We start from the raw sequence: 25,025 nt of genomic DNA on the forward strand, positions 1-25,025 counted from the left end.
GGACAAGGATAAGATTTATTAATGTGGCTTCAGCATCAGTTATAATTAGTTTGAAATCTTTCTGAAACAAAAAAATGATGATGATGATCTCCTTATTTATATAGTGCCAACATGTTCCGCAGCGCTTTACAGTTTGCACACATTATCATCACTGTCCCTGATGGGGCTCACAATCTAAATTCCCTATCACTATGTCTTTGGAATGTGGGAGGAAATTGGAGAAATACACACAAACACGGAAAGAATATACAAACTCCTTGCAGATGCGGTCCTTGGAGGGATTGGAACCAGGACTCCAGCGCTGCAAGGCTGCAGTGCTAACCACTGAGCCACCGTGCTGCCATTATCTAGTTACAAGGGTACATCTTAAAAGGGACCTCTCTCCAGGACAAGTTCTTGCAACACGTAACACCCTGATTCTAGCAGGTACACTGCATACAACAAAATATTGCCAGAGAGGACCTAAAGAACAAAGGGCAGTATCACACATCCAATTTCACAGTTTGTGTATGTCCGGGATGTCTGGAGCAGCCACTGGTCTCCTGACCTGAACGCGATAAGCTGTTGTGTTCGGGTCAGGAGACCTTCTTGCGATCCATACACAATCCACAAAGTTGGATCTTTGAATCTTGCCTACAAATATGTGATTAATTGGCTCCTGGAAAACATGGAACAAACTATTTTTCTGTCCTTGTTTGGCACAGAAGGTACTTTTCCATTATCTGGATACTACCAACAGTTTTGAGCATGCACTTTTCTTCTGGACATCAGAGATGCCCAGTGAGCGAGAAGCCACCACCACGACCATTCAATGCTTTACTCTCAGGCCGTGATTAGTTATGAACTCTTCCTTCAAACTCCTGTCCACTTTCCTCATTGCACTGATCTTTGAACCAAGAGAAGCTGCCACTGCCAGTTTCTGCTCTCCCAGTTATCCAGGCCTCACCAACAGTTTGGTTATGCTCTGGATGTCAATAAGGGAAATGCCGCCACCTTGGCTACAGTCTCTGCTCTTCCTCAAGCTATAATTCCTGTCCCTTTGATATTTGAAGCTGTGGTGCACACCCAAATTTTTACCATTATCTAACAATAGTCTAGAAAATGGTAAAAATAGGATCTGAGTTGTGGTAATGGAAGCTCGGGTGAATTCTTCACTATGATAATGGCGATTGTACTGTATATTAATTCATTTAGCCGGGCTGTATAGATTCTAGGATAGAATAGTCTCACATAGTAACATAGTTAGTAAGGCCGAAAAAAGACATTTGTCCATCCAGTTCAGCCTATATTCCATCATAATAAATCCCCAGATCTACGTCCTTCTACAGAACCTAATAATTGTATGATACAATATTGTTCTGCTCCAGGAAGACATCCAGGCCTCTCTTGAACCCCTCGACTGAGTTCGCCATCACCACCTCCTCAGGCAAGCAATTCCAGATTCTCACCGCCCTAACAGTAAAGAATCCTCTTCTATGTTGGTGGAAAAACCTTCTCTCATGGTGGATGGAAAAAGTACAGCTCTACATTTAAGGTCCATATAAGTTCAGTATTATTAAGGTCATACTGTGGGTACGGAAAGTATTCATACCCTTTTAAATTTTTCACTCTTTGTTTCATTGCAGCCATTCGGTAAATTCAAAATTCACATTAATGTACACTCTGCACCCCATCTTTACTGAAAAAAAACAAACGTAGAAATTTTTGCAAATTTAATAAAAAAGAAAAACTGAAATATCACAGTCACAAGTATCCAGACCCTTTGCTCAAACACTCATATTTAAGTCACATGCTGTCCATTTCCTTGTGATCCTCCTTGAGATGGTTCTACTCCTTCATTGGAGTCCAGCTGTGTTTAATTAAACTGATAGGACTTGATTTGGTAAGGCACACACCTATCTGTATGAGACCTCACAGCTCACAATGCATGTCAGACCAAATGAGAATCGTGAGGTCAAAGGAATTGGCCAAGGAGCTTAGAGACAGAATTGTGGCAAGACACAGATCTGGCCAAGGTTACAACAGAATTTCTGCAGTGCTCAAGGTTCCTAAGAGCACAGTGGCCTCCATAATTCTTAAATGGAAGAAGTTTGGGACCACCAAAAGTCTTCCTAGACCTGGCCATCCAGCCAAACTGAGCAATGGAGAAGAGCCTTGGTGAGGGAGGTTAAGAAGAACCCCAAGATCACTGTGGCTGAGCTCCAGAGATGCAGTAGGAAGATGGGAGACAGTTCCACAAAGCCAACTATCACTTCAGCCCTCCACCAGTCGGGCCTTTATGGCGGAGTGGCCCGACGGAAGTCTCTCCTCAGTGCAAGACATAACATATGAAAGCCCACATAGAGTTTGATAAAAAAAAACACACAAAGGACTCCCAGACTATGAGAAAGATTCTCTAGTCTGAAGAGATGAAGATAGACCTTTTTGGTGATAATTCTAAGCTGTATGTGTGGAGAAAACCAGGCACTGCTCATCACCTGTCAAATACAATCCCAACAGTGAAACATGGTGGTGGCAGCATTATGCTGTGGGAGTGTTTTCCGCTGCAGGATGCAGGAACAAGACGACTGGTTGTCATTGAAGGAAATATGAATGTAGCCAAGTACAGTGATATCCTGGATGAAAACCTCATCCAGAGTGCTCTGGACCTCAGACTTGGCCGAAGGTTCACCTTCCAACAAGACAATGACCCTAAGCACACAGCTAAAATAAAAAAGGAGTGGCTTCAGAACAACTCTGTGACCATTCTTGACCAGCCCAGCCAGAACCCTGACTTAAACCCAATTGAACATCTCTGGAGAGATCTGAAAATGGCTGTCCACCAACCTTCACCATCCAACCTGAGGGAACTGGAGAGGATCTGCAAGCAAGAATGGCAGAGGATCCCCAAATCCAGGTGTGAAAAACTTGTTGCATCATTCCCAAGAAGACTCATGGCTGTAGTAGCTCAAAAGGGTGCTTCTACTCAATACTGAGCAAAGGGTCTTAATATGTATGACTACGTGATATTTCAGTTTTTCTTTTTTAATAAATTTACAAAAATTACTACATTTCTGTTTTTGTTTCATTCAATATGGGGTGCAGAGTGTACATTAATGAGAAAAAAATGAACTTTTTTGAATTTACCAAATGGCTGCAATGAAACAAAGAGTGAAAAATTTAAGATTGCGTGAATACTTTCCGTACCCACTGTAGGTATAGGAACTCTTGAAGATAGGGAGTCTAGCCCTATTTGGACTCCACTTCTACTGAGTAGGGAAAACCTGTACATGACATCCCTCCAAAGAAGAACTGCATTGTTTGCAACTCATTAGGTGATGTTTTGGGTCTTGAATAAAGTGTGGTCCTTCAGTCCTGGGTGACAAAATCTGGTACTAGTATGGAGGGGCTCAATTAGATTTTTGCAATGTACACCATTAATTAGAGGCATCAGTATTATGTCCAGTGACAGGTTCTCCTTAGCAATTGCATAGCTATATAATTGTTCAGCCACTTATAAAAGGTACTATGTATGGTCTCTTTGACTGTCTCTCCAGCACTGCTAAAACCGACTTCAAAATAGCATGTCTTTATAATGTCGTCTGAGGAGCAGAAGAAACTAAGGTTGGCGACTTGTTAGCCATTTTGCAACCAGAAGGCCCAGTATGATGGCAACTAGAGCAGAGCTCACAGATTGTGGCAACACATTGATCAGCGTTGCAACCACCAAAAGACACATAAGACCCATAAAACCTGTCTTGAAAATTCTGTTTCTGAAAGGTGAATCTTGTGTCGCCAAAGCATTGTTTTGCGCTTCTACACTTGGTGGCTGTGCTACTCTTTCAGTCCCATCATCATTGGAATTATCCACACTTGGACCATCACCACTACCCTGACTATGAATACTTTCTTCTACTTCTGGACTGGTGGGACCAATCTCATGGATTGTGGCTTCTGTATGTCTATGAGAATTCTCATCAACATCATCACCATCATCACAACTGTCTGCTTTATGGTCAGCCACACCTAGTGGACCAACACCAGGAAGATCAGCTAGAAGATCATAAGTTTTCAAAGAACCATCGATGCTTCCTTGATCAGTAATTCCTGGGTCATGGGTACTGCTAATCTTACATTTAGCATTACATGTACTCCCTTCACCACATTCAAGTTCAGCTTTGACCAAATCATCAGAACTGCTGTCTAAGTCAGGTTTTGATCCTCCATGTTTATCAGTTTCTCTAGAGAAAATTACCTCAAATGAATTAAGGCTATTATGTAAGAAAGTGCTGGAAGATACAGCAGAAGATAGAACAGAAGTTGCAATAGGGTCTACAAGTATCTTGGTGCTATCATCTAAGAAAGTGATTGAAGACCCATTAGAACACGGGGCAGAAGATGCAAAAGGATCTACAAATTTTGCTGAAGGTTTTTGTGGGTCTTCCTTATTAATATAATCGTCATTGCCTGCCATCTTATCAGCAATATCTACTGTGCTGATGCCAGGAAGCTTAGCTACAGGGCCATCATTTTTCAAAGAATCATCAATGTTTCCTTGATCAGTCATGCCTGGGTCATTGGTACTGGCAATCTTAAAGTTATCATCACAAATATCCACATCACCACTCTCAAGTTCTACTTTGGCCAAATCAACAGGACAACTGTCTAAGTCAAGTCTTGCTACATCGTATTCATCAGTTGCTTTAGTGACAACTACCTCACTTGACCTAGAGCTTTTATCTAAGAAAGTGCTTGAAGACAAACCAGAAGATAGAGCAGAAGATGCAATGGGGTCCACATGTTTTTCTTCTATTTCCTCTTCACTATAGGGAATGCGCCTCTCTACAATAGACTTGGCTGTGACTGCAGCCAAGATGGCAACCAAAATGCCAAAAGAACATACTATTTCAGCACCCACGAAAAACGCTTCAACTTTTAACCACTTTTTTAGCATTTCTCCTTGAAACTCCTTCATGAAGGTCTTCTGTTGACAGGTCTTGCTGCAGATAAACTTCAAAGCCAAGGAAGACAGTTCATGAACAATCTGCTTCCTTTCATCTTGCTTCTTAAGGAAAAGTTCTATCTTATTTCTCCATGCTGAGGTCATCTGTAATGAGTTTGATAAGATCTAATGATTTTAAAATAGAACTAAACAAACATATTGAGATTCACCTTATTTTTTAAAGACGGAGTGTTCCATCACCATTGGTTCCAAAGAATTGTAAGTGATGGAAATCTCGTACCAACATGGAATCGGATAATCTAATAATGTCTTAATAGGTGTGGCTATGGAATATTGGGGTGTGGATAGAGTAGTTGGCTTACATTTTAATGATTTGCCAATTTCTTCCTGTAGTAATAATACTCTAGATGGCAAGCATGACTAGTAGTACCTACCAATAAATTTTCCACGAAAGCGGGAAGGTGGAAAACTGAGACAATGTCATAGGATTCTTGTAAATTTTGCAAAAATTGTACCTGTAAAACAAAGCGGTAACAAAGTTTTTAGAATAATAGCTCTTCAAAAATATATTAAAAGTTTGCAAGAAACCTTATAACAAATGGTATCAAGGTGTCTATCCACTACATTCCCGTTCCACCCTATGCTGACCATAGGATCATGGGGTCTGTGGACTAGGTTACTTCTCTTCAGTTGAAAATTCGTCAGCCAATCTTGGTGCCTTCAATATTTCCACCCTGTAGGCCCACAGCTACCACTGATATATATATCACATTAATAATATAGGTCTGTAGGTGGTCCAAGGCAGGTTAACTTACCTCAGACTCTGCTTCAGAGATGGAGACCACCTTGTGGCATAATCCAAACACAAATGTTTCTTCAGAATGGACAGGTTTTTTGCCTCCCAATGCCTGGAGATTCATAAAGAGAAGAAACTATAATGAGTCTATTAGTAAAAATAAGAAGACTCTACTGATTTGCAGCACTGGTTTGCATTTAGGTAGTGCTGCTATATTGTCCCTCCTAAGATCATCATGTATTTTATAATTTTATTGAAATTTTGCTAATCATTGAGCAGAAACTATAACTAGTAATGTCTCACTGTTCTCCTGGCCAACTCTACCCCACACTTCTATCTTCACTCATCAAATGGTCTGATGAGAAAACAATATGAGCCATCTACACGGAAGTGTTTCAACATTCACAGTTTTGAGAAATCTCTACTCACCCAGTTGTCTGGACAGGGATTTCGGAACATAATCTGCACCCTTTTTCCTTGATGTGTTAGTGTTAACAGATTCACCATCACATCAAAAACATTCATCATTTTCTTAATCTTGGAAAAAATTACATAAAGACATAATTATAGGGATCAGTAGTATAGCAGTTATATTCTTATACATACAGCTCTGGCAAAAATTAAGAGACCACTGCAAAATGTTCAGTTTGTCTGATTTTTCTCTTTATAGTTATATTTTTGAATAAAATGTAAATTGTTCTTTTAGTCTAGAAATTTCTGACAACATGTCTCCGAATTTCCAAGCAATAAATTTTGTATTTTTTTAAAAAAAGGAGAAATGGTCAAAATGAAAAAAACAAACAAACAGTGCTTTCAGACCTCAAATAATGCAAAGAAAACAAGTTCATAATCATTTAGAAACAACAATACTAATGTTTTAACCCAGGAAGAGTTCAGAAATCAATATTTTGTGGAATAACCATGATTTTTAATCACAGCTTTCATGTGTCTTGGCATGCTTTCCACTAGTCTTTCACACTGCTTTTGGTGCAAAAATTTGGTGCACTTCTTTGTTTGATGGCTTGTGACTATCCATCATCATCTTGATTACATTCCAGAGGTTTTCAATGGGGTTCAGATCTGGAGATTGGGCTGCCCATGACAGGGATTTGATGTGATGGTCTCTTAATTTTTGCCAGAGCTGTAGGAGCAGTATTAGGGTATGTTTGCACGGTCAGGAATGGGAAGAAAAAACCAAAAACACATTTTGGTTATATTAAAATATAACTTTTAATAAATAAAGCTAAAAACTTTGTTCCAAATTTGAAGACATCAATAAATATATATAGATAACCACAGGAATACACATATAATGAACTAACTGACCCTATAGGATACCCTGATACTGTTGACTACCTGTTTGCGGAGGTTGGCACCCTACGTTTCGGCGGTTGGCGCCCCCGCTCCACGACGGCTGGCCCTAATAGCCCTATACACTCCCTGTGGTCCCTAACAGGTCATATATAAATAATTCAATTACCCAGAACAAATGAAAAAAATATAAAAAAATCAGCAAAATTGTGAAAAAAATAGAAAAAAACAAAAAAACAAAACTAAGCAAAAAAACTCAAAATAGTTTTTAGCCAAGAGGGTAAAAAAACCAAATTGGGTAATACTTCCACATTCAGTTATTTTTGGGCACAAAAAGGAAGAACAATATCTAATTTATGAAACACCTCAAGCCCACAAATGCATCTATAAAGCTGAGGTCAACTATATAAGCACACACCTAGGAGTCTCATGTGTTCCTTAATAGCCCACATCCCTATGGGATAGTGACCCAAAAAACAGAAAACAAAAAAACTAAGCAAAAATGTAGAAAAAAACTAAAAAAAAATGAAGAAAAGCAAAATAAACAAAAAACAAAAACAAAATTAGTTTCTTTAGCCCCAGGCTATAACCCAAAATAGGGTAGTCAAATAGGAATAACCACTTTCTGGGTAGCAAACATTAATGTGTTGTTCATCCAAAAATGCACAAAAATGAAGGACCACCCCAATGGATTCAAAATACACCCATAATAGAGGAATCCATACTTCAGATGCAGTACCTATACATCCAAATACCTATATGGCATCTGAGAGGTCACTCACAAAGCGGTGGTCCAAAAATTAGCCGACATATCGAACAGAGGTCTCCAACTAGTGTATCATTTATAATCACATAATAGTTGGCACTGTCCCATTAAAGTAAATCAATCACTGTACAGCGCTTTTTTTTACAAGACATTAATGTTTGCTACCCAGAAAGTGGTTATTCCTATATGACTACCCTATTTTGTGTTATAGCCTGGGGCTAAAGAAACTAATTTAGTTTTTTTTGTTTATTTTGCTTTTCTTCATTTTTTTTTAGTTTTTTCTACATTTTTGCTTAGTTTTTATTTAAATTGTTTTCTGTTTTTTGGGTCACTATCCCATAGGGATGTGGGCTATTAAGGAACACATGAGACTCCTAGGTGTGTGCTTACATAGTTGACCTCAGCTTTATAGATGCATTTGTGGGCTTGAGGTGTTTCATAAATTAGATATTGTTCTTCCTTTTTGTGCTCAAAAATAACTGAATGTGGAAGTATTACCCAATTTGTTTTTTTTTAGCCTCTTGGCTAAAAACTATTTTGAGTTTTTTTGCTTAGTTTTGTTTTTTTCTATTTTTTTCACAATTTTGCTGATTTTTTATATTTTTTTCATTTGTTCTGGGTAATTGAATTATTTATATATGACCTGTTAGGGACCACAGGGAGTGTATAGGGCTATTAGGGCCAGCCGTCGTGGAGCGGGGGCGCCAACTGCAGAAACTTAGTTTGCCAACCTCCGCAGACAGGTAGTGAACAGTATCAGGGTATCCTATAGGGTCAGTTAATTCATTGTATGTGTATTCCTGTGGTTATCTATATATATTTATTAATGTCTTCAAATTTGGAACAAAGTTTTTAGCTTTATTAATTAAAAGTTATATTTTAGGGGTCCTTGTGTTTTTGGTTTTTTCTTCTTGTCTAGAATTCCGTTTCATAATTGCTTTAAGGGTTTGCTGACGGTTAGGAATGGCCCAGTATTTGCTCAGGATTTGATGCAGGTAAAATCTGCACCAAATCTGCATCTGAGGTCACTGGCAGGTCACCTGCGTTTTTGATGCGTTTTTTTCCGCATGCGTTTTTTATGCATTTTTTCACTGCATGCGCTTTTTTGTCACTTGAAATAAAGCTAATTGAAAGTTGGCTTCTGGGAAGGAAAAAAAAGGGATTTCCTGTTTTCAGATATATTGGGATATGTTCCAATGGTCATTAACCGCTGCGGGTTGTACGCTGCATACATCTGCAGTGTCCAGATGTTACAGCATAGTGGATGGGATTTCAAGAAAACCCATGCCCACTATGAGTGCACCGATGCCTACAGCTCACCTGCAGAGACGGACATGTGGCGCGTCTTTCCAGACCGCAGCATGTCAAGTTATGTAGTGTAGACCCTGTGTAAATTACCCATACACTTTCATTAGAAGAAGTAAAACCGCATTATCTTCCTAGTCACATGTGTATTAAGTGCGGTAACGCAGCTTACTATGCATGTGTACGAATTTACATAACAGTGAATCTTGTGACACAGACGTACATGACACAGAAAGTGGAGTTAAGCACAGAGAGAGGTCCCCTCCTTTTTAATAAATAAATAATACTTAAAAAAAAAATAGTGTGGGATCCCCCTATATATGTTAACCAGCCAGAGTAAAGCAGACTACTGGGACTGATATTTCAGGCTATAACGATCAAATATCCAGGAACCTTACCAGCCTGATAATACCAGGCTGCAGCAGTCTGCTTACCTTGGATGGTTAGCAAAAATAGTGGGATCCCCTCCAAAAAAATTGCATGGGGTCAGCCTATTTTTGTTAACCAGCCAAGAAAAAAGCGAAAAAGCAGACATCTGCGACCTGGTATTCTCAGGCTGGCGAGGCTTATGGATTTTGGCCCTCACCAGCTTAAAAATAGCAGCCTGCAGCCGCCCCGCAACTAGCACATTCTAATTGTAGCACTTTATCTGGCTCTTCCCACTCGCCCTCTAGCAGTGGCAAGTCGGGTAATATTTGTGGGGTTGATGTCACTTGTGTATTGTCAGGTGACATCCATCCCAAGGCTTAGTAATGGAGAGGCATCTATAAGACACCTATCCATTACTAATCCTATAGTTGTATGGTCCATAAACACAGAGCAAGAATAAAGTCCTTTAATAATCTTAGTGTACCATATGTACTGCAACGCCTAATCCCCGTCTCCCTCAATCTCCTGCAAAAAATATAAAATAATAAACCAACATATAATACTCCCTGTCCGACGTAGTCCAATTACCTAGTGTCCCACAACGAGTATAGCTCTGCTACACCTGGATGCCTTTGGCTGAAAGGTGGCATTATGCCACCATCCACCATCCAGCCTGACATCCAGACACAGCAGAGCTTGTAGATGACCACCGGAGATAACTCGGACTCCGGCGGTCACCTGCACTGCAGTTCTCACGGTCAGCTGACCGTGAGAACTTTGCTAGTGACCAGAGATAACCCCTACAGTCATGTGCACGGCGGTTCTTGCGGTCAGCTGATCTCATCCTGAGAACTGCAGTGGACATGAACCTCCGGCTGTGGCACAAGGTAAGACATTATGTAAATTAGTTCACATGCGTCCGTTTACTCAGATCTGCCACCTGCGTCTTTGAATGCATAGTGGAGATGGGATTTCATAAAATCCCATCCACTATGCTGTAACATCTGGCCACTGCGGCTGTACGCAGCGTCCAATCCACAGCAAATACTGAATGTGGAAACATACCCTTATAGAAGTTATAGTCATGTACATAGGATTATAGTAGTTTTATTCTTTTAAATAGGGGCAGTATTATAGTAGCTATATTCCTGTACATAGGGGCATTGTTATAGTAGCTATATTCTTGCACATAGAGGCAGTATTATAGTAGTTATATTCTTGTACATAGGGGCAGTATTATAATAGTTATATTCTTGTACATAGGAGCTGTATTATAGTAGTTGTATTCTTGTACATAGGGGCAGTATTATAGTAGTTGTATTCTTGTACATAGGGGGCAGTATTATAGCAGTTATATTTCTGTAGATAGGAGCAGTATTACAGTAGTTATATTCTTGTACATAGGGGCAGCATTATAGTAGTTATATTCTTGTACATATGAGCCAGTATTATAGTAGTTATATTCTTGTACATAGTGGCAGTATTATTGTAGTTATATTGTTGTACATAGGGGCAGTATTATAGTAGTTATATTCTTGTACATAGTGGCAGTATTATTGTAGTTATATTCTTGTACATAGGGTCAGTATTATTGTAGTTATATTCTTATACATAGGGGCAGTATTATAGTAGTTATATTCTTGTACATAAGGAATAATATTACAGTAGTTATATTTTTGTACATATGGGCCAGCATTATAGTAGTTATATTCTGTACCTAGGAGCAGTATTATAGTAGTTATATTATTGTGCATAGAATGGGGCAGGATTATTGGTGTTATATTCTTGTACATAGGGGCAGTATTATAGTAGTTATGTTCTTGTACATAGGGGCAGTATTATAGTAGTTATATTCTTGTACATAAGGAATAATATTACAGTAGTTATAGTCTTGAACATATGGGCCAGTATTATAGTAGTTATATTCTTGTACATAGGGGCAGTATGATAGTAGTTATATTCTTGTACATAAGGAATACTATTACAGTAGTTATATTTTTGTACATATGGGCCAGCATTATAGTAGTTATATTCTTGTACGTAGGGGCAGTACTATAGTAGTTATATTCTTGTATGTAGGGGCAGTATTATAGTAGTTATATTCTTGTACATAGGAGCAGTATTATAGTAGTTATATTCTTGTACATAAGGGGCGGTATTATAGTAGTTATATTCTTGTACATAGGGGCAGTATTATAGTAGTTATGTTCTTGTACATAAGGGGCAGTATTATAATAGTTATATTCTTGAACTTAGGAGCAGTATTATAGTAGTTGTGTTCTCGTACATAGGGGGCAGTATTATAGCAGTTATATTTCTGTGGATAGGAGCAGTATTATAGTAGTTATCTTCCTATACACAGGAGCAGTATAATACTGACTGTAGTAGTTTTAGTGTACAATCCCCATTTGGATTTTGTTTCTCACCTGTTCTCTCTGATCCTCCTGTTTCTTTTCCTTCTCAGCTCTATAGTCAAAGCTCCCGATACCTTTCATAGATGTTGCCAGCTCAGCTGCCACCAATGCCATCAGGGCCCCAATAACTATGTCTCCTTTTTTCTGACTAATACAAAATGCTTGAAGTTTCTCAGTCAATATCCCATTGAGGCTTTTACAATAATCATTAACTATATGGTCTTCACAAGAGCTGAGGAACTGAGCGGCTGCCTTGCTGAGCTCCTGCACATTGACCTTGTGTTTTTTGTTAGGACCACAAAGGGATGAGAGAGAATCTTGATAGTTTATGTCCATCTGAAAGTTGTAAAAATAAAAACATGTCATGGAGAATTGGTAAATCTGTAGAGTTTTGAGAGGATGTGGTTGTTCTGTCCCATGGCGCCTAGACATGATAGGTTGACTCTTCCAAAAACACTGTTGGTCTTGTTCATAGTTTTTTTTTTAACCTTTTTTTGGTATTTTAAATATGTCCTGAGGGTGCTGTAAAAATAATGACATGTACACACTCACCTATGGATCCCCAACCCTTCTCGGGTTCCCTGCCAGCAACTACTAATTGGCTGCAGCGGTTATGCACCAACAATGATAATAGAGTAGTAGGGGATCCTTAGGTGGGTAAGTGCTTTTTATTTTTGGGTAATGTGTAACATAAGAAAAAAAAGCATGGAAAACCCCTTTAATGGGATTGCTCGACACTGAATCAATTTTTTTAGACATGGATGGAGGTGATGTCTGCCCCACTGATTGGCTGCAGGTAACAACAAGAGCGCATCATCAGATGTTTATTTGATGACTTACTCTTCTGTTCACCCTTGATTGGCTGCAGCGTTCTTGATACTTCTAAGGAGAGCACACATTGCTTCTGCAGCTGGTGCATACCTCTGGAACAGCCTGTACTGGTTTACTTAAATGAAAATCAGAAGAATAATCCCACGATTGGATAAAGATAATACTATGATGATAGGTTATATTATCCCACAATGTTAATACCAATCTCAAGTATGCCCCGTTCCTACGCAGATAGAGATAGAATCATATATAGACAAACGCGTATATGAAACATCAAATAACAATCTTTATTAGAATAAAATAAGAAATACACAGATAAAAATAATACCCATAGGTGGATGAGCCAGAAAGAACATAAGTGACACCACTACTGAGCGGCAAGTCCTGCAAGACCTAGTAACCCATAGTAATCTGAGTGTTGCTGTATAGGGCGGAACTCCTAAAGTAGGGATCCCAACAGCCCACCACACATATAGCTAGATTCCACGTTATGTAGCCAAATGGCAGTATCAAAGTGGCTATGTACTAAAAATACGGTAGATAGCAGGAAAAGCAAACACCTACACTAACAACAGCCATAATCAAAAGATGTGACAGGATCTTACCGGAGCTCAGGAGGTGGTTCCACAGCCGCTACGCGCGTTTCGGCGCTGTGCCTTTGTCAGGGGGAGTCCTGACGAAGGCACAGCGCCGAAACGCGCGTAGGGGCTGTGGCACCACCTCCTGAGCTCCGGTAAGATCCTGTCACATCTTTTGATTATGGCTGTTGTTAGTGTAGGTGTTTGCTTTTCCTGCTATCTACCGTATTTTTAGTACATAGCCACTTTGATACTGCCATTTGGCTACATAACGTGGAATCTAGCTATATGTGTGTTGGGCTGTTGGAATCCCTACTTTAGGAGTTCCGCCCTATACAGCAACACTTAGATTACTATGGGTTACTAGGTCTTGCAGGACTTGCCGCTCAGTAGTGGTGCCACTTATGTTCTTTCTGGCTCATCCACCTATGGGTATTATTTTTATCTGTGTATTTCTTATTTTATTCTAATAAAGATTGTTATTTGATGTTTCATATACGCGTTTGTCTATATATGATTCTACCTGGTTTACTTAAATGATGGACAACCCCTTTAAGTTGCAGTAACAGATAAAGTCCATGGAGATGAGTGGTACTATTTCTATGAGAAAGGATCCATGTTTTTTAAGGGATGCTTTTTCCAAGCAAAGGGATTCAGGAGCTGTGTTTTGGTTTTTCAAGGTGGGAACATTTTTCTGCATGATATCAGAAAATAAATAACGGTGGAAGTCATTATTATTTTATGGACTCGGTTATTCTTATAACCTCCTTACCAAACAGCTTTTGAAAAAACCCATGATGTTGAAGTTCGGGGACAGGCGTGAAATTTCCGAGGGACTGAGCAGCATACAGACCTGTAGTGGAGAAAAATAGGGAATTTCGTGAAAACAGATCTTGAGGGATCTAGGACAAAACTGGAAACCACCATGCCTGTTACAGGGACCAATTTGGAGGATCAATTCTTTATGATCCTTTGGCAAGTTATATTACGATCATCAGTGCTATGAAAAGCCCCCATCTGCCTCATGAAGGGCCCAGATCTTCCTCACATCAAGTACCCAGATATTCAGATGAAGGTCCTCACCTCCCAGTCGATCCCAATTGTGTTTGTTACGGTCAACACCTTGGTAGACACTCCATGCTGGAACATGCTCTTCTCTTTGTTACCACCCCGTAGAAGGAAATCCTGAAAATCAATAGTGTTATAGACAGTATCCTAAAAGAAATATATTATCAGAAAACAACCCTTTTTCTTTTATTAAATATATATTTATTCAACATAATTCAGTGGTATGAGAATGTCCTGGAGTCGCAATTACCCAGACAATATCGCACTGTAGTGAAAGGAAAGACCTTTGCTAACACACTAAGCCTTCTAGAATGTAGAGATCTTTTCTTTCCCATGTTCTGATTGGCTTAGATGTGAGCCAATCACAGCCGGAGCTCTGATATAGTGGGGATCTTCAAACTAACAACTAATAAGAATGAACTTTGCGATTCTCTTTGTAAGGTGCAACTTTTTGATTTCTGTCACGGCCACCCTTTGTTTGACACATATTCTTCTCTCTTACCTCCTTGTTCAGAAGATGTAGTTGAGTGTTGTGGTTGGTGATGATGTAGAGGCGACTTTTACTGACCCGAGGGAACTTCAGAGCAACCTCGTGTTGTTTTACTGAGTAGTCGTTCTGCACCTCAAAGACTGTGACCTTAGCGTCCATCTGTTCAGCAATGAGATGGGTATCAAGAGTGATGCGGCATGCTAAAATAGTGTATCCAAACCATTATTACTTGTTTGTCAAGTATCCAAGCCAATCATATCCCATAAAAACTGCTCATCTTGTATTTTGGACCCAATCGGGTGTGATACAACTCAGCAGAAAGTATCTTGGGCAATCAGAGCCACTTATGCATAATTACGTTTGCAGAGTCATGTTGTCTGAGCCAATCGCGATACTTTTTGCTTTGTTGGTACATCTAAGCCTGTCATGTGTGATACTGTATGCCGAGTGTATGCATCTAAAACTGTCATGTGTGATACGTATGCCGAATGTGTGCATCTAAGCCTGTCATGTGTGATACTGTATGCCGAGTGTGTATCTAAGCCTGCCATGTGTGATACTATATGCCAAGTGCGTGCATCTTAGCATGTCATGTGTGATACTGTATGCCGAGTGTGTGCATCTAAGATTTTAATTTGTGATACTGTATGCCAAGTGTGTGCACCTAAGCCTGTCATGTGTGATACTGTATGCTGAGTGTATGCATCTAAGCCTGTCATGTATGATACTGTATGCCGAGTATGCATCTAAGCCTGTCATGTGTGATACTGCATGCCGAGTGCATGCATCTAAGTCTGTCATGTTTGATACTGTATGCCAAGTGTATGCATCTAAGCCTGTCATGTGTGATACTGTATGCCGAGTGTGTATGTGACACCCCAGGGTCCTGGTTGTCACATTGGCATTGCTTTCCTCACGGGGAGAGTGATGTCACGCTTGGAAGCGATGAAGGATATCTTTCACCAGGTAATCACATACACACAACACGTTCATACTCCAGGCCAGAAGGGGGAGCTCTAAACCTGGTTTAGGGTGAACTCCCCTATAAATATGTGGCGCCCCAGGGTCCTGGTCATCACAGTGGTATTACTTTCCTCCAGGGGAGAGTGATGCTACATTCGGAGGCAAGGAAAGATAACTGCATCCAGGTATCACAAACATGCAACACATTCATACTCCGGGCCACCAGGGGGAGCTTTTGATCCTATTTACTAGGTGACTCCCCATATATATATATAACTGGTAGTCTGTAGGGAGGGTTAGTCAGTCCTTCAGGGAAGCTGTTCCTAGCAGGAGCGAATTCCTGTCAGAGTACTGAGGAGAGGGTCCACAGAGAGAGAGAGACACCACATCTGTGAGTACATTATTTGAAGCTTATGCTGTAAGGGACTACACCACTACAGTGCAAGGGAAGGCTATTGATTTCCGCCTGGACAAGGGGACTCTGGACTTGCCTCCAAACCGTCCGGACTCTACCTGCCCTGTGATCTGGTGCCCTGGACTGTGGCTGCTGAAGACTTCAGTAAACGAGGTAAAGAGACTGCAAACCTGTGTCCTCGTTCTTCACTACACCTCTCACTATTCTACCATCTACACACCGGGAGCCCTGGGGATATACTTCACCAGTGGGAAGGTATATCATCTAGCTGCCATAACATCACCCCAGCGGACCCCTTAAAGCAGCGTCGGTCACCCTGACCTAATACCACAGGTGGCGTCACGAACATAAGCTTTATCCCTTTAAAGACCTTTCCCTTTTATACGGACGTCCCAGGACCACGGACTGGGTCGCCGCCGTGACATCCCCCTTTGAGGCGACCGGACGCGGTACAGAGTACCACCTTGCCCTGACGGGGCGCTCCAAATACATTCTGGTCTGGAGGGAAAGAGATTTCAGTCAGACTGTCAGAGGACAGAGAAGAGAGCAGACATAGAGTGTCAGAAGGTCTGAAGGGGCAATGTAGTCTCAGGTACTACAGCTCCTGGAGGAAGAGACCAGAAAGGGAAAGAACAAGCTTGTGGAAGGTGTGCAGGAGGGAGAAGGCGCAGGAGAGTGACACCAGGGGAGCAGAGCAGTGAATTAGCTACCTCCTTGGTTAGCGCAGATTCCGGTAGCCGGAAGACCGAGGCCGTGTCAGACTTTAAGTTACCTGTCTGTCTTTACACCCAGGAGACACAGTGATATATATAGGGCCCGGGTCGTAATAGAGACCCTGTAAAAAGGCCTGCTTCACCTGTTATATGGGTTACGTCCTAACCTATATGGGGGACAGAGAACTGTGAGGACCTTATCAGAAGCCATAGGCAGTAGGGACTACAACACCACCGCTCTTTCATCTCCACCTGGTAAAGGGGAACTCTGGATTCTCTTCCAAGCCGGACGGACCCTGCCTGCCCTGTGATCTGGTACCCTGGACTGTGGCTGCCTGAAGTCTTCAGTAAACCAGCTAAAAGACTGCAAACCTGTGTCCTCGTTCTTTACTGCACCTCGCACCATCTTCACCTATACACCGGGAGCCCTGGGGACCTACTTCACCTGTGGGAAGTTATACCATCTAGCTGCCATACCATCACCCCAGAGGACCCCTTTAAGCAGCGTCGGTCCCCACTGACCGAATACCACAGGTGGCGCGTCACGAACATAAACTTTAATCAATGTTCCTTTTAAATGGGCGCCCAGGGCTACGGACCGGATTGCTGCAGTGACACATCCCCTTAAGTACCGGACCCGGTACCGAGTGCCCCACAAGCCCTGGCAGGCGACTCATGTACATCTAAGTCTGTCATGTGTGATACTGTATGCCGAGTGTGTGCATCTAAGCCTGTCATATGTGATACTGTATGCCGAGTGTATGCAACTAAACCTGTCATGTTTGATACTGTATGCCAAGTGTGTACATCTAAGTGTAATGCTCGCACCCTGACTGGTTGGCGCGAGCGTGGGGTTTGTGGCCCCAATGTGCCACTAACCAGACCACCCTGGAAGGGGCATGACTAAGCAGCTTCCTTGGTGTTCACTGGGGCCTCTGATGGTGAGGTCAGACTTGTGCAGCAGGTAGATGCCAGGTACCATTCCAGGGTGGTGTCTGGCTGTGGCTGCTGATCCCACCGGGGGACAGAACGCTAGGACAGGAGCAGGCAACGGCTTGACTGGTGGGCAGGTGCAGCTGAGACACAAGCAGACGGGCACGGCTGAGACACAAGCAGACGGGCACGGCTGAGACACAGGCAGGCGGGCACGGCTGAGACACAGGCAGGCGGGCACGGCTGAGACACAGGCAGGCGGGCACGGCTGAGACACAGGCAGGCGGGCACGGCTGAGACACAGGCAGGGGGGGCACGGCTGAGACACAGGCAGGCGGGCACGGCTGAGACACAGGCAGGCGGGCACGGCTGAGACACAGGCAGGCTGGCACGGCTGAGACACAGGCAGGCGGGCACGGCTGAGACACAGGCAGGCGGGCACGGCTGAGACACAGGCAGGCGGGCACGGCTGAGACACAGGCAGGCTGGCACGGCTGAGACACAGGCAGGCGGGCACAGCTGAGACACAGGCAGGCGGGCACGGCTGAGACACAGGCAGGCTGGCACGGCTGAGACACAGGCAGGGGGGGCACGGCTGAGACACAGGCAGGAGGGCATGGCTGAGACACAGGCAGGACAGGCCGACAAGGCTGGTACTCTGGCAGGACAAGTACTGACTGGGTAGGGACCGGAATACAGGCAGGTATATGGAAACAGGTAGGGACCTGTTCAGACAGGAGGGTATATGGGAACCAGGTAGGGACCTTACCCGCAGGTTGCAGAACGGAAGTAGAGCAGGTCTGCAAGGAGCGGATGCAAAGCAGAAGGCGGAGCTAAGGGCACAACAGCAAGATGCAGACCTGATGTGTGAAAGTAGCCTTAGCCTGTCATGTGTGATACTGTATGCCGAGTGTATGCATCTAAACCTGTCATGTGTGATACTGTATGCCGGGTCTGTGCATCTAAGCCTTCATGTGTGATACTGTATGCTGGGTGTGTGCATCTAAGCCTGTCATGTGTGATACTGTATGCGGAGTGTATGCATCTAACTAAGCCTGTCATGTGTGATACTGTATGCTGAGTGTGCATCTAAGCCTATTCTGTGTAGCACTGTCTGCCACAAATTCTATACTGTGTGATAAGACAGTTTGTGTGTGTCCTGTTTCTTAACCCCTTAGTGACCGAGCCAAATTTTTGAAATCTGACCAGTGTCAGTTTATGTGGTAATAACTCTGCAACGCTTCAACAAATCCCAGTGATTTTGAGATTGTTTTTTCGTGACACATTATACTTTATGATAATGGTAAATTTTGTTCAACATTTTTTGTGTTTATTTATAAAAAATATCAAAAATTTTAGAAAAATGTTAAAAAATTAGCAATTTTCTAAATTTGAATGATTATCCCTTTAATCCAGATAGTCATACAACAGCAAACCATTTTATAAATAACATTTCCCACATGTCTGCTTTACATCAGCACCATTTGTAAAATGTTATTTTATTTTGTTAGCATTTTAGGAGGTTTAAAAATGTAGCAACAATTTTTCATTTTTTCATAGAAATTTACAAAATTTATTTTTTTAGGGACTTATGCATGTTTGAAGTGACTTTAGGGGTCCCATATATTGGGAAACCCACAAATGTGATACCATTTTAAAAACAGCACCCCTAAACATTGAAAACTGCTGTCAGGTAGTTTATTAACCCTTCAGGTGCTTTACAGGAATTAATGCAAAGTGGTATGACAGAAATGAAAATGTGTATTTTTACCACCTAAATGTTGCTAACTTCTAAACAGATTACTACAGCCGTCAGACTCTAAGGCCGCTATTTGGTCATGAATTGCCATGGCAAACATCAGGACAACAAAATCATGATCTGAGGGCACCAATTGTGACAAAGAAGAAGCCCCCACACACTGTTAACCATTTATAATGATGTGGTCACTATTGACATCAGCATCTAAGGGGTTAAACAGATTTGGATGGTGCAAATACTGATCGTGGCTGGTACAGCAAGTTGTCAGCTATAGTGTACAGCCTACAGATGCTGGATTGTCATCTGTATGGGGAGGCTATTCTCTTATATCTCAGGTCAGTTAAAAGACGTATTGGCGGTCATTAAGGGGTTAAATGACATCACTAAAAAAAGGGATTTTTTTGACAACTAACAATCCAATTTTATAGTCAGTATCATTGGGGGACTCTGGAGACGTTGGAGGATTGCACAGTGGTCCCTATAGCTGGGAGGAAATGTAAAAGAGTGAAAAAGACGTAAGTACGGTAGATACAAAAGTAAGAACCCAAAATAACTACGACTTTGGCTTGGGCTGTGTTGACACGCCTGTCCAGAAAGGTTAGGTTGTGGAAGGAGAGAAAGAAATTCCTTCCGCAAGTCCATTCAGGACAGGGCCATGACGTCATCCAGTTAAGGACTAGCTATGAGGATGGAGGAGAGTCATTACTGACCAAACACCTTTTTGAGGACCTGTGAAGCTATGGCTAGACTAAACAGGACAGACACGGATGAGCAAAGTATAGAACGTGCTGAACAATTTTGCAGATCTGGACGTGTAGATATACATCCTTGGTGTTCACTGAGTAATGGAGATCCCATGGATGCAATCACTGTCTGCATGGTCAAATACACTATATATATCCTCCCACCTCTCATCTAACTCTGCCCCCACCACTCCACCGAAACTGCTCTGACCAAAATTACTAATGTCTAAGGTTACTTTCACACTAGCGTTGGTACGGGCCCGTCGCAGTGCGTCGGGCCGACGTACCGACGCATGCTGTGAAGTAAAAGCACAACGGTTTAACGGATGCAGTTTTGCAACACATCCGCTGCCCCATTGTAAGGTCAGGGGAGGAGGGGGCAGAGTTCCGGCCGCGCATGCGCGGTCGTAAATGGCAGACACGACGCACCAAAAAAGTTACATGTAGCGTTTTTTTGTGCCGACAGTCAGCCAAAACACGACTCATCCGTGTCGCTAATGAAAGTCTATGGAGAAAAAACGCATTCTGCGGGCAACTTTGCAGGATGCGTTTTTTTCTCCAAAACGACGCATTGTGACGGAGGCCAAACTACGCTAGTGTGAAAGTAGCCCTTCTCACAGCCAAAGCTAACAGACAGTTCTCCATACTCCTCCTTCGCGATCTGTCCTCTGCTTTCGACACAGTCGACCACCTCCTACTGCTACAGATTCTTTCTTCCCTCGGCATCAAAGGCCTTGCCCTGTCCTGGATTGCCTCATGCCTTTGCAACCGCACATTACCTCCTCACCCCGCCCCCTCTCTGTTGGAGTCCCTCAAGGCTCTGTCCTAGGGCCTCTACATTTTTCCATCTATACCCTTGGCCTATGACAACTCAAAGTCCCATGGCTTCCAGTACCACCTGTATGCGGACGACACTCAGATCTACCTCTCTGGCTCAGATGTCACCTCTCTTCTGTCCAGAATCCCGGAGAGTCAGTCAGACATATCCTCCTTCTTCAACTTTCGCTTCCTAAAACTCAATGTAGACAAAACCGAACTCATCATCTTTCCCCCATCTCGCGTATCCCCCCTACCTGAACTATCTATTATAGTAAACGGCATCACGCTCTCTCCCGCACCTGAAATCCCCTGCCTCGGGGTAACTCTCGATTCTGCCCTATCTTTCAAACCGCACGTCCAAACCCTTGCCACCTCCTGTTGCCTCCAACTCAAAAATATTGCCAGAATCCGTCCCTTCCTCAGCCCGCAATCTATTAAAACTCTTGTGCATGCCCTCATCATCTCCCGCCTCGATTACTGCAACACCCTCCTCTGTGGCCTCCCCGCTAACTCTCTTGCACCACTCCAGTCTGTCCTCAACTCTGCTGCTTGGCTAATCCACCTTTCTCCTCGCTACTCCCCTGCTTCACCCCTCTGCAAATCCCTCCACTGGCTCCCAATTCCCCAACGAATCCAGTTCAAACTACTAACACTGACCTACAAAGCCGTCCACAACCTGTCCCCTCCCTATATCTCTGAACTAATCTCCCACTATCTTCCCTCACGTAATCTCCGGTCCTCCCAAGACCTCCTTCTCTCCTCCACACTTATTCGTTCCTCACACAACCGCCTCCAAGATTTCTCCCGAATATTCCCCATCCTCGGGAATTCCACGCCTCAACACGTCCGAATATCCACCACCCTCGGATCCTTCAGACGGAACCTGAAAATCCATCTCTTCAGGAAAGCCTACAGCCTGCAATAACCATTCTGCCACCTCACCAACCGCCTGAGCTTCCGCCATGTCACCGACCACCTGAGCTGCCGCCACGACCACCCGAGCTGCTGCCATGCCCACCGGAGCTGCCGCCTCACCACCACCAGTGCTGCAGCACACCAACCTCCTGTCTCTTCCCCACTATCCTGAAGAATTGAAGTCCGCAAAGACAGGGTCCTCTCCCCTGTGTACCAGTCTGTCACTGTAAATTTGTTTACTGTTAACGATATCTATAACCCTTTATGTAACCCCTTTTCACATGTACAGCACCATGGAATTAATTGTGCTATATAAATAAATAATAATAATAATACTTGCTAACATGGGAGATCAGTTGAGTGATCTTAGCCAGATCGTCAGGTGGCCTGCCAGAGAAGAAGACTTTAGGTACCGTCACACTGAACGATATCGCTAGCGATCCGTGACATTACAGCGTCCTGGCTAGCGATATCATTCAGTTTGAAACGCAGCAGCGATCAGGATCCTGCTGTGATGTCGTTGGTCGCTGCAGAAAGTCCAGAACTTTATTTAGTCGCTGGACTCCCTGCAGACATCGCTGAATCGGCGTGTGTGACGCCGATTCAGCGATGTCTTCACTGGTAACCAGGGTAAACAACGGGTTACTAAGCGCAGGGCCGCGCTTAGTAACCCGATGTTTACCCTGGTTACCAGCGTAAAAGTTTTTAAAAAAACACTACATACTTACCTTCCGCTGTCTGTCCTCCGGCGCTGTGCTTCTCTGCACTGACTGTGAGTGCCGGCCAGCCGGAAAGCACAGCGGTGACGTCACCGCTCTGCTTTCCGGCCGCTGTGCTCACAGTCAGTGCAGAGAAGCACAGCGCCGGAGGACAGACAGCGGAAGGTAAGTATGTAGTGTTTTTTTTTTTTACTTTTACGATGGTAACCAGGGTAAACATCGGGTTACTAAGTGCGGCCCTGCGCTTAGTAACCCGATGTTTACCCTGGTTACCGGCATCGTTGGTCGCAGGAGAGCTGTCTGTGTGACAGCTCTCCAGCGACCAAACAGCGACGCTGCAGCTATCGACATCGTTGTCGGTATCGCTGCAGCGTCGCTGAGTGTGAAGGTACCTTTTGTCTGTCTGTTTGGCCTATTCTTTAGCTGCCCTGCTGTCTCAGGGAAATGCAAAAACTGGTCTCAAGGTCAAAAGAGCCTCCTCAAGTGAGGATTTGTTGACATCTCTGTGGCCATGCTTTGATTAGGCCAGCATCAGAGGAGAAAATGCAAATACTGAGGGTACATGCTAAGTTGGTTACCTAGTTACATAGGATGAAAAAATACCGCGGTCCATCAAGTTCAACCTTTCTGCACCAATTACACATTTTGTCACTAAATTATCTATAACCATAATGTTCTGTACTGAGGAAATCATCCATCCCTTGTATAACAGCTGTTATAGAGTCGGCCATTACTACCTCTTGTGGTCGGCATTCCACAGTCTGACTGCTCTAACTATAAAGAACCCTTTCCTATTTAGCTGCCGGAATCACCTTTCTTCCTCCAGTAATGAGCGCCCCCTGGTGCTTAGTAAGGTCTTTGGAAGGAATAAGTCATGTGCCGTCCTCTGTACTGACCACACATGTATTTATACATATACATTTCTAAGCTAAACAAGCCCAACTTTTCCAACCTCTCCTCATATGAGAGGCCTTCCATCCCTTGTAATAATTAATCTATTGCCCGTCGTTGAACTGATTCTAACTTCTGAATATTTCCTTTTTAGAGTGTGAGGCTCAAATTTGGATCCCATTTGCTAGACGTGGTCTCAAGTGATTTATAAAGGGGTAACAATACGTTGGGATAGGGGGATTTTCTCGCTCTTTTTATACATCCTAAAATCCTATAAGCTTTTGCGGCTGCTACTTGACATTGAGTACTGCTGCACAGCTTGCTTGTAACCAGACTGGGGGTCCTTCTGTTCTGTAGTCCCGAGTATACTCCCATTTAATGTATATGCAGCAGTAGGATTACGCCGTCCTCGGTGCATTACTCTACCTTTATCAATATTACACCTCAACTGCAGAGTGTTTGCCCTTTAGACATCTTATCCAGATCGTTTTGCATGTTAAGGGGAAATTTTCACTATTGTTACCTGGGGCATAACTTTGGAATGGAGTGGCACAGAAGAAAAAGAAAACCTGTTCCAGAACCAGTAGAGAATGCACACCGCTCCCGCCATGCGTTCTCCTGCTTCCTGTGATGTAACAAACATAGCAGCTCCTTCTCTTCCATCTGCTGGCGTCATCTTGATTGACAGCCGGCTCTTCGCTGCGTTAGGCTGAGCTGGATGATAATTAACATCATGTCAACAGAGCAAAGCGGAAGAGAAGGAATGGCTCTGTCGATTTCCCATCACCGGCAGGAGCCGTCCATGACTACTCTGAGCCAGAAGAGATAGTCGCAGGGCAACTACCTGCTGATAAGTGATCTGCCCCATAGGGAAAGTAAAAAAATCTCCTGAATAACCCCTTAACTATTCTCCCTCCTCATGGACGGTAGCAGGAAAATCATAAAAGGCAAGAATACTGAATAAAACAGCAGATGCGTCTGTCGCAGGACCACAAGCTCTGTGTCGTACTTACTTTTCTTCTCGCTCTCCTCATCAGACTGAACTTTATCAGTTGTGTAAAAGAGAGCAGGATTAGTTTCTGTTTCACTTCTTTTCACTTCTTGTAATTCACCAGCCTTACTTTAACCCCTCGCCAGCCAAGTGCAGCTTATTCAGCCTGAGGCCGGTAACGCCCAACGGAGGCATTTTCCATTTTTGCCCTATAATTTTCCAAGAGCAGATGACATTGCCGCATAAGGGCTTGTTTTTTTTTTAACTATAGTTTAGAATGGCACCATTCATTTT

At 43.0% G+C, this 25,025-nt stretch overlaps 1 protein-coding gene across 2 annotated transcripts; it reads right to left on the reverse strand.

Moving 5' to 3' along the window:
• LOC138638218 (uncharacterized) lies at nt 1-24,783 on the reverse strand. Of its 2 annotated transcripts, XM_069727357.1 has the most exons (9): nt 24,754-24,783; nt 14,883-15,029; nt 14,396-14,497; nt 14,085-14,165; nt 11,916-12,239; nt 6,168-6,275; nt 5,758-5,850; nt 5,377-5,457; nt 1-5,086 (listed from the first exon to the last, which is right to left on the reverse strand). In XM_069727357.1, the coding sequence occupies exons 1-9, from the start codon at nt 24,772-24,774 to the stop codon at nt 3,599-3,601; spliced, it is 2,445 nt and encodes an 814-aa protein (XP_069583458.1). In that variant the 5' UTR covers nt 24,775-24,783; the 3' UTR covers nt 1-3,598. The 2 variants fall into 2 exon arrangements, with proteins under 2 accessions (XP_069583458.1, XP_069583466.1); XM_069727365.1 differs by lacking the exon at nt 11,916-12,239 and having other exon boundaries at nt 3,459-5,086.
• Between the last annotated feature and the right edge of the window lie 242 nt (nt 24,784-25,025).

Source organism: Ranitomeya imitator, chromosome 1 (genome assembly GCF_032444005.1).
Source record: "Ranitomeya imitator isolate aRanImi1 chromosome 1, aRanImi1.pri, whole genome shotgun sequence".
Classification (NCBI taxonomy): domain Eukaryota; kingdom Metazoa; phylum Chordata; class Amphibia; order Anura; family Dendrobatidae; genus Ranitomeya; species Ranitomeya imitator.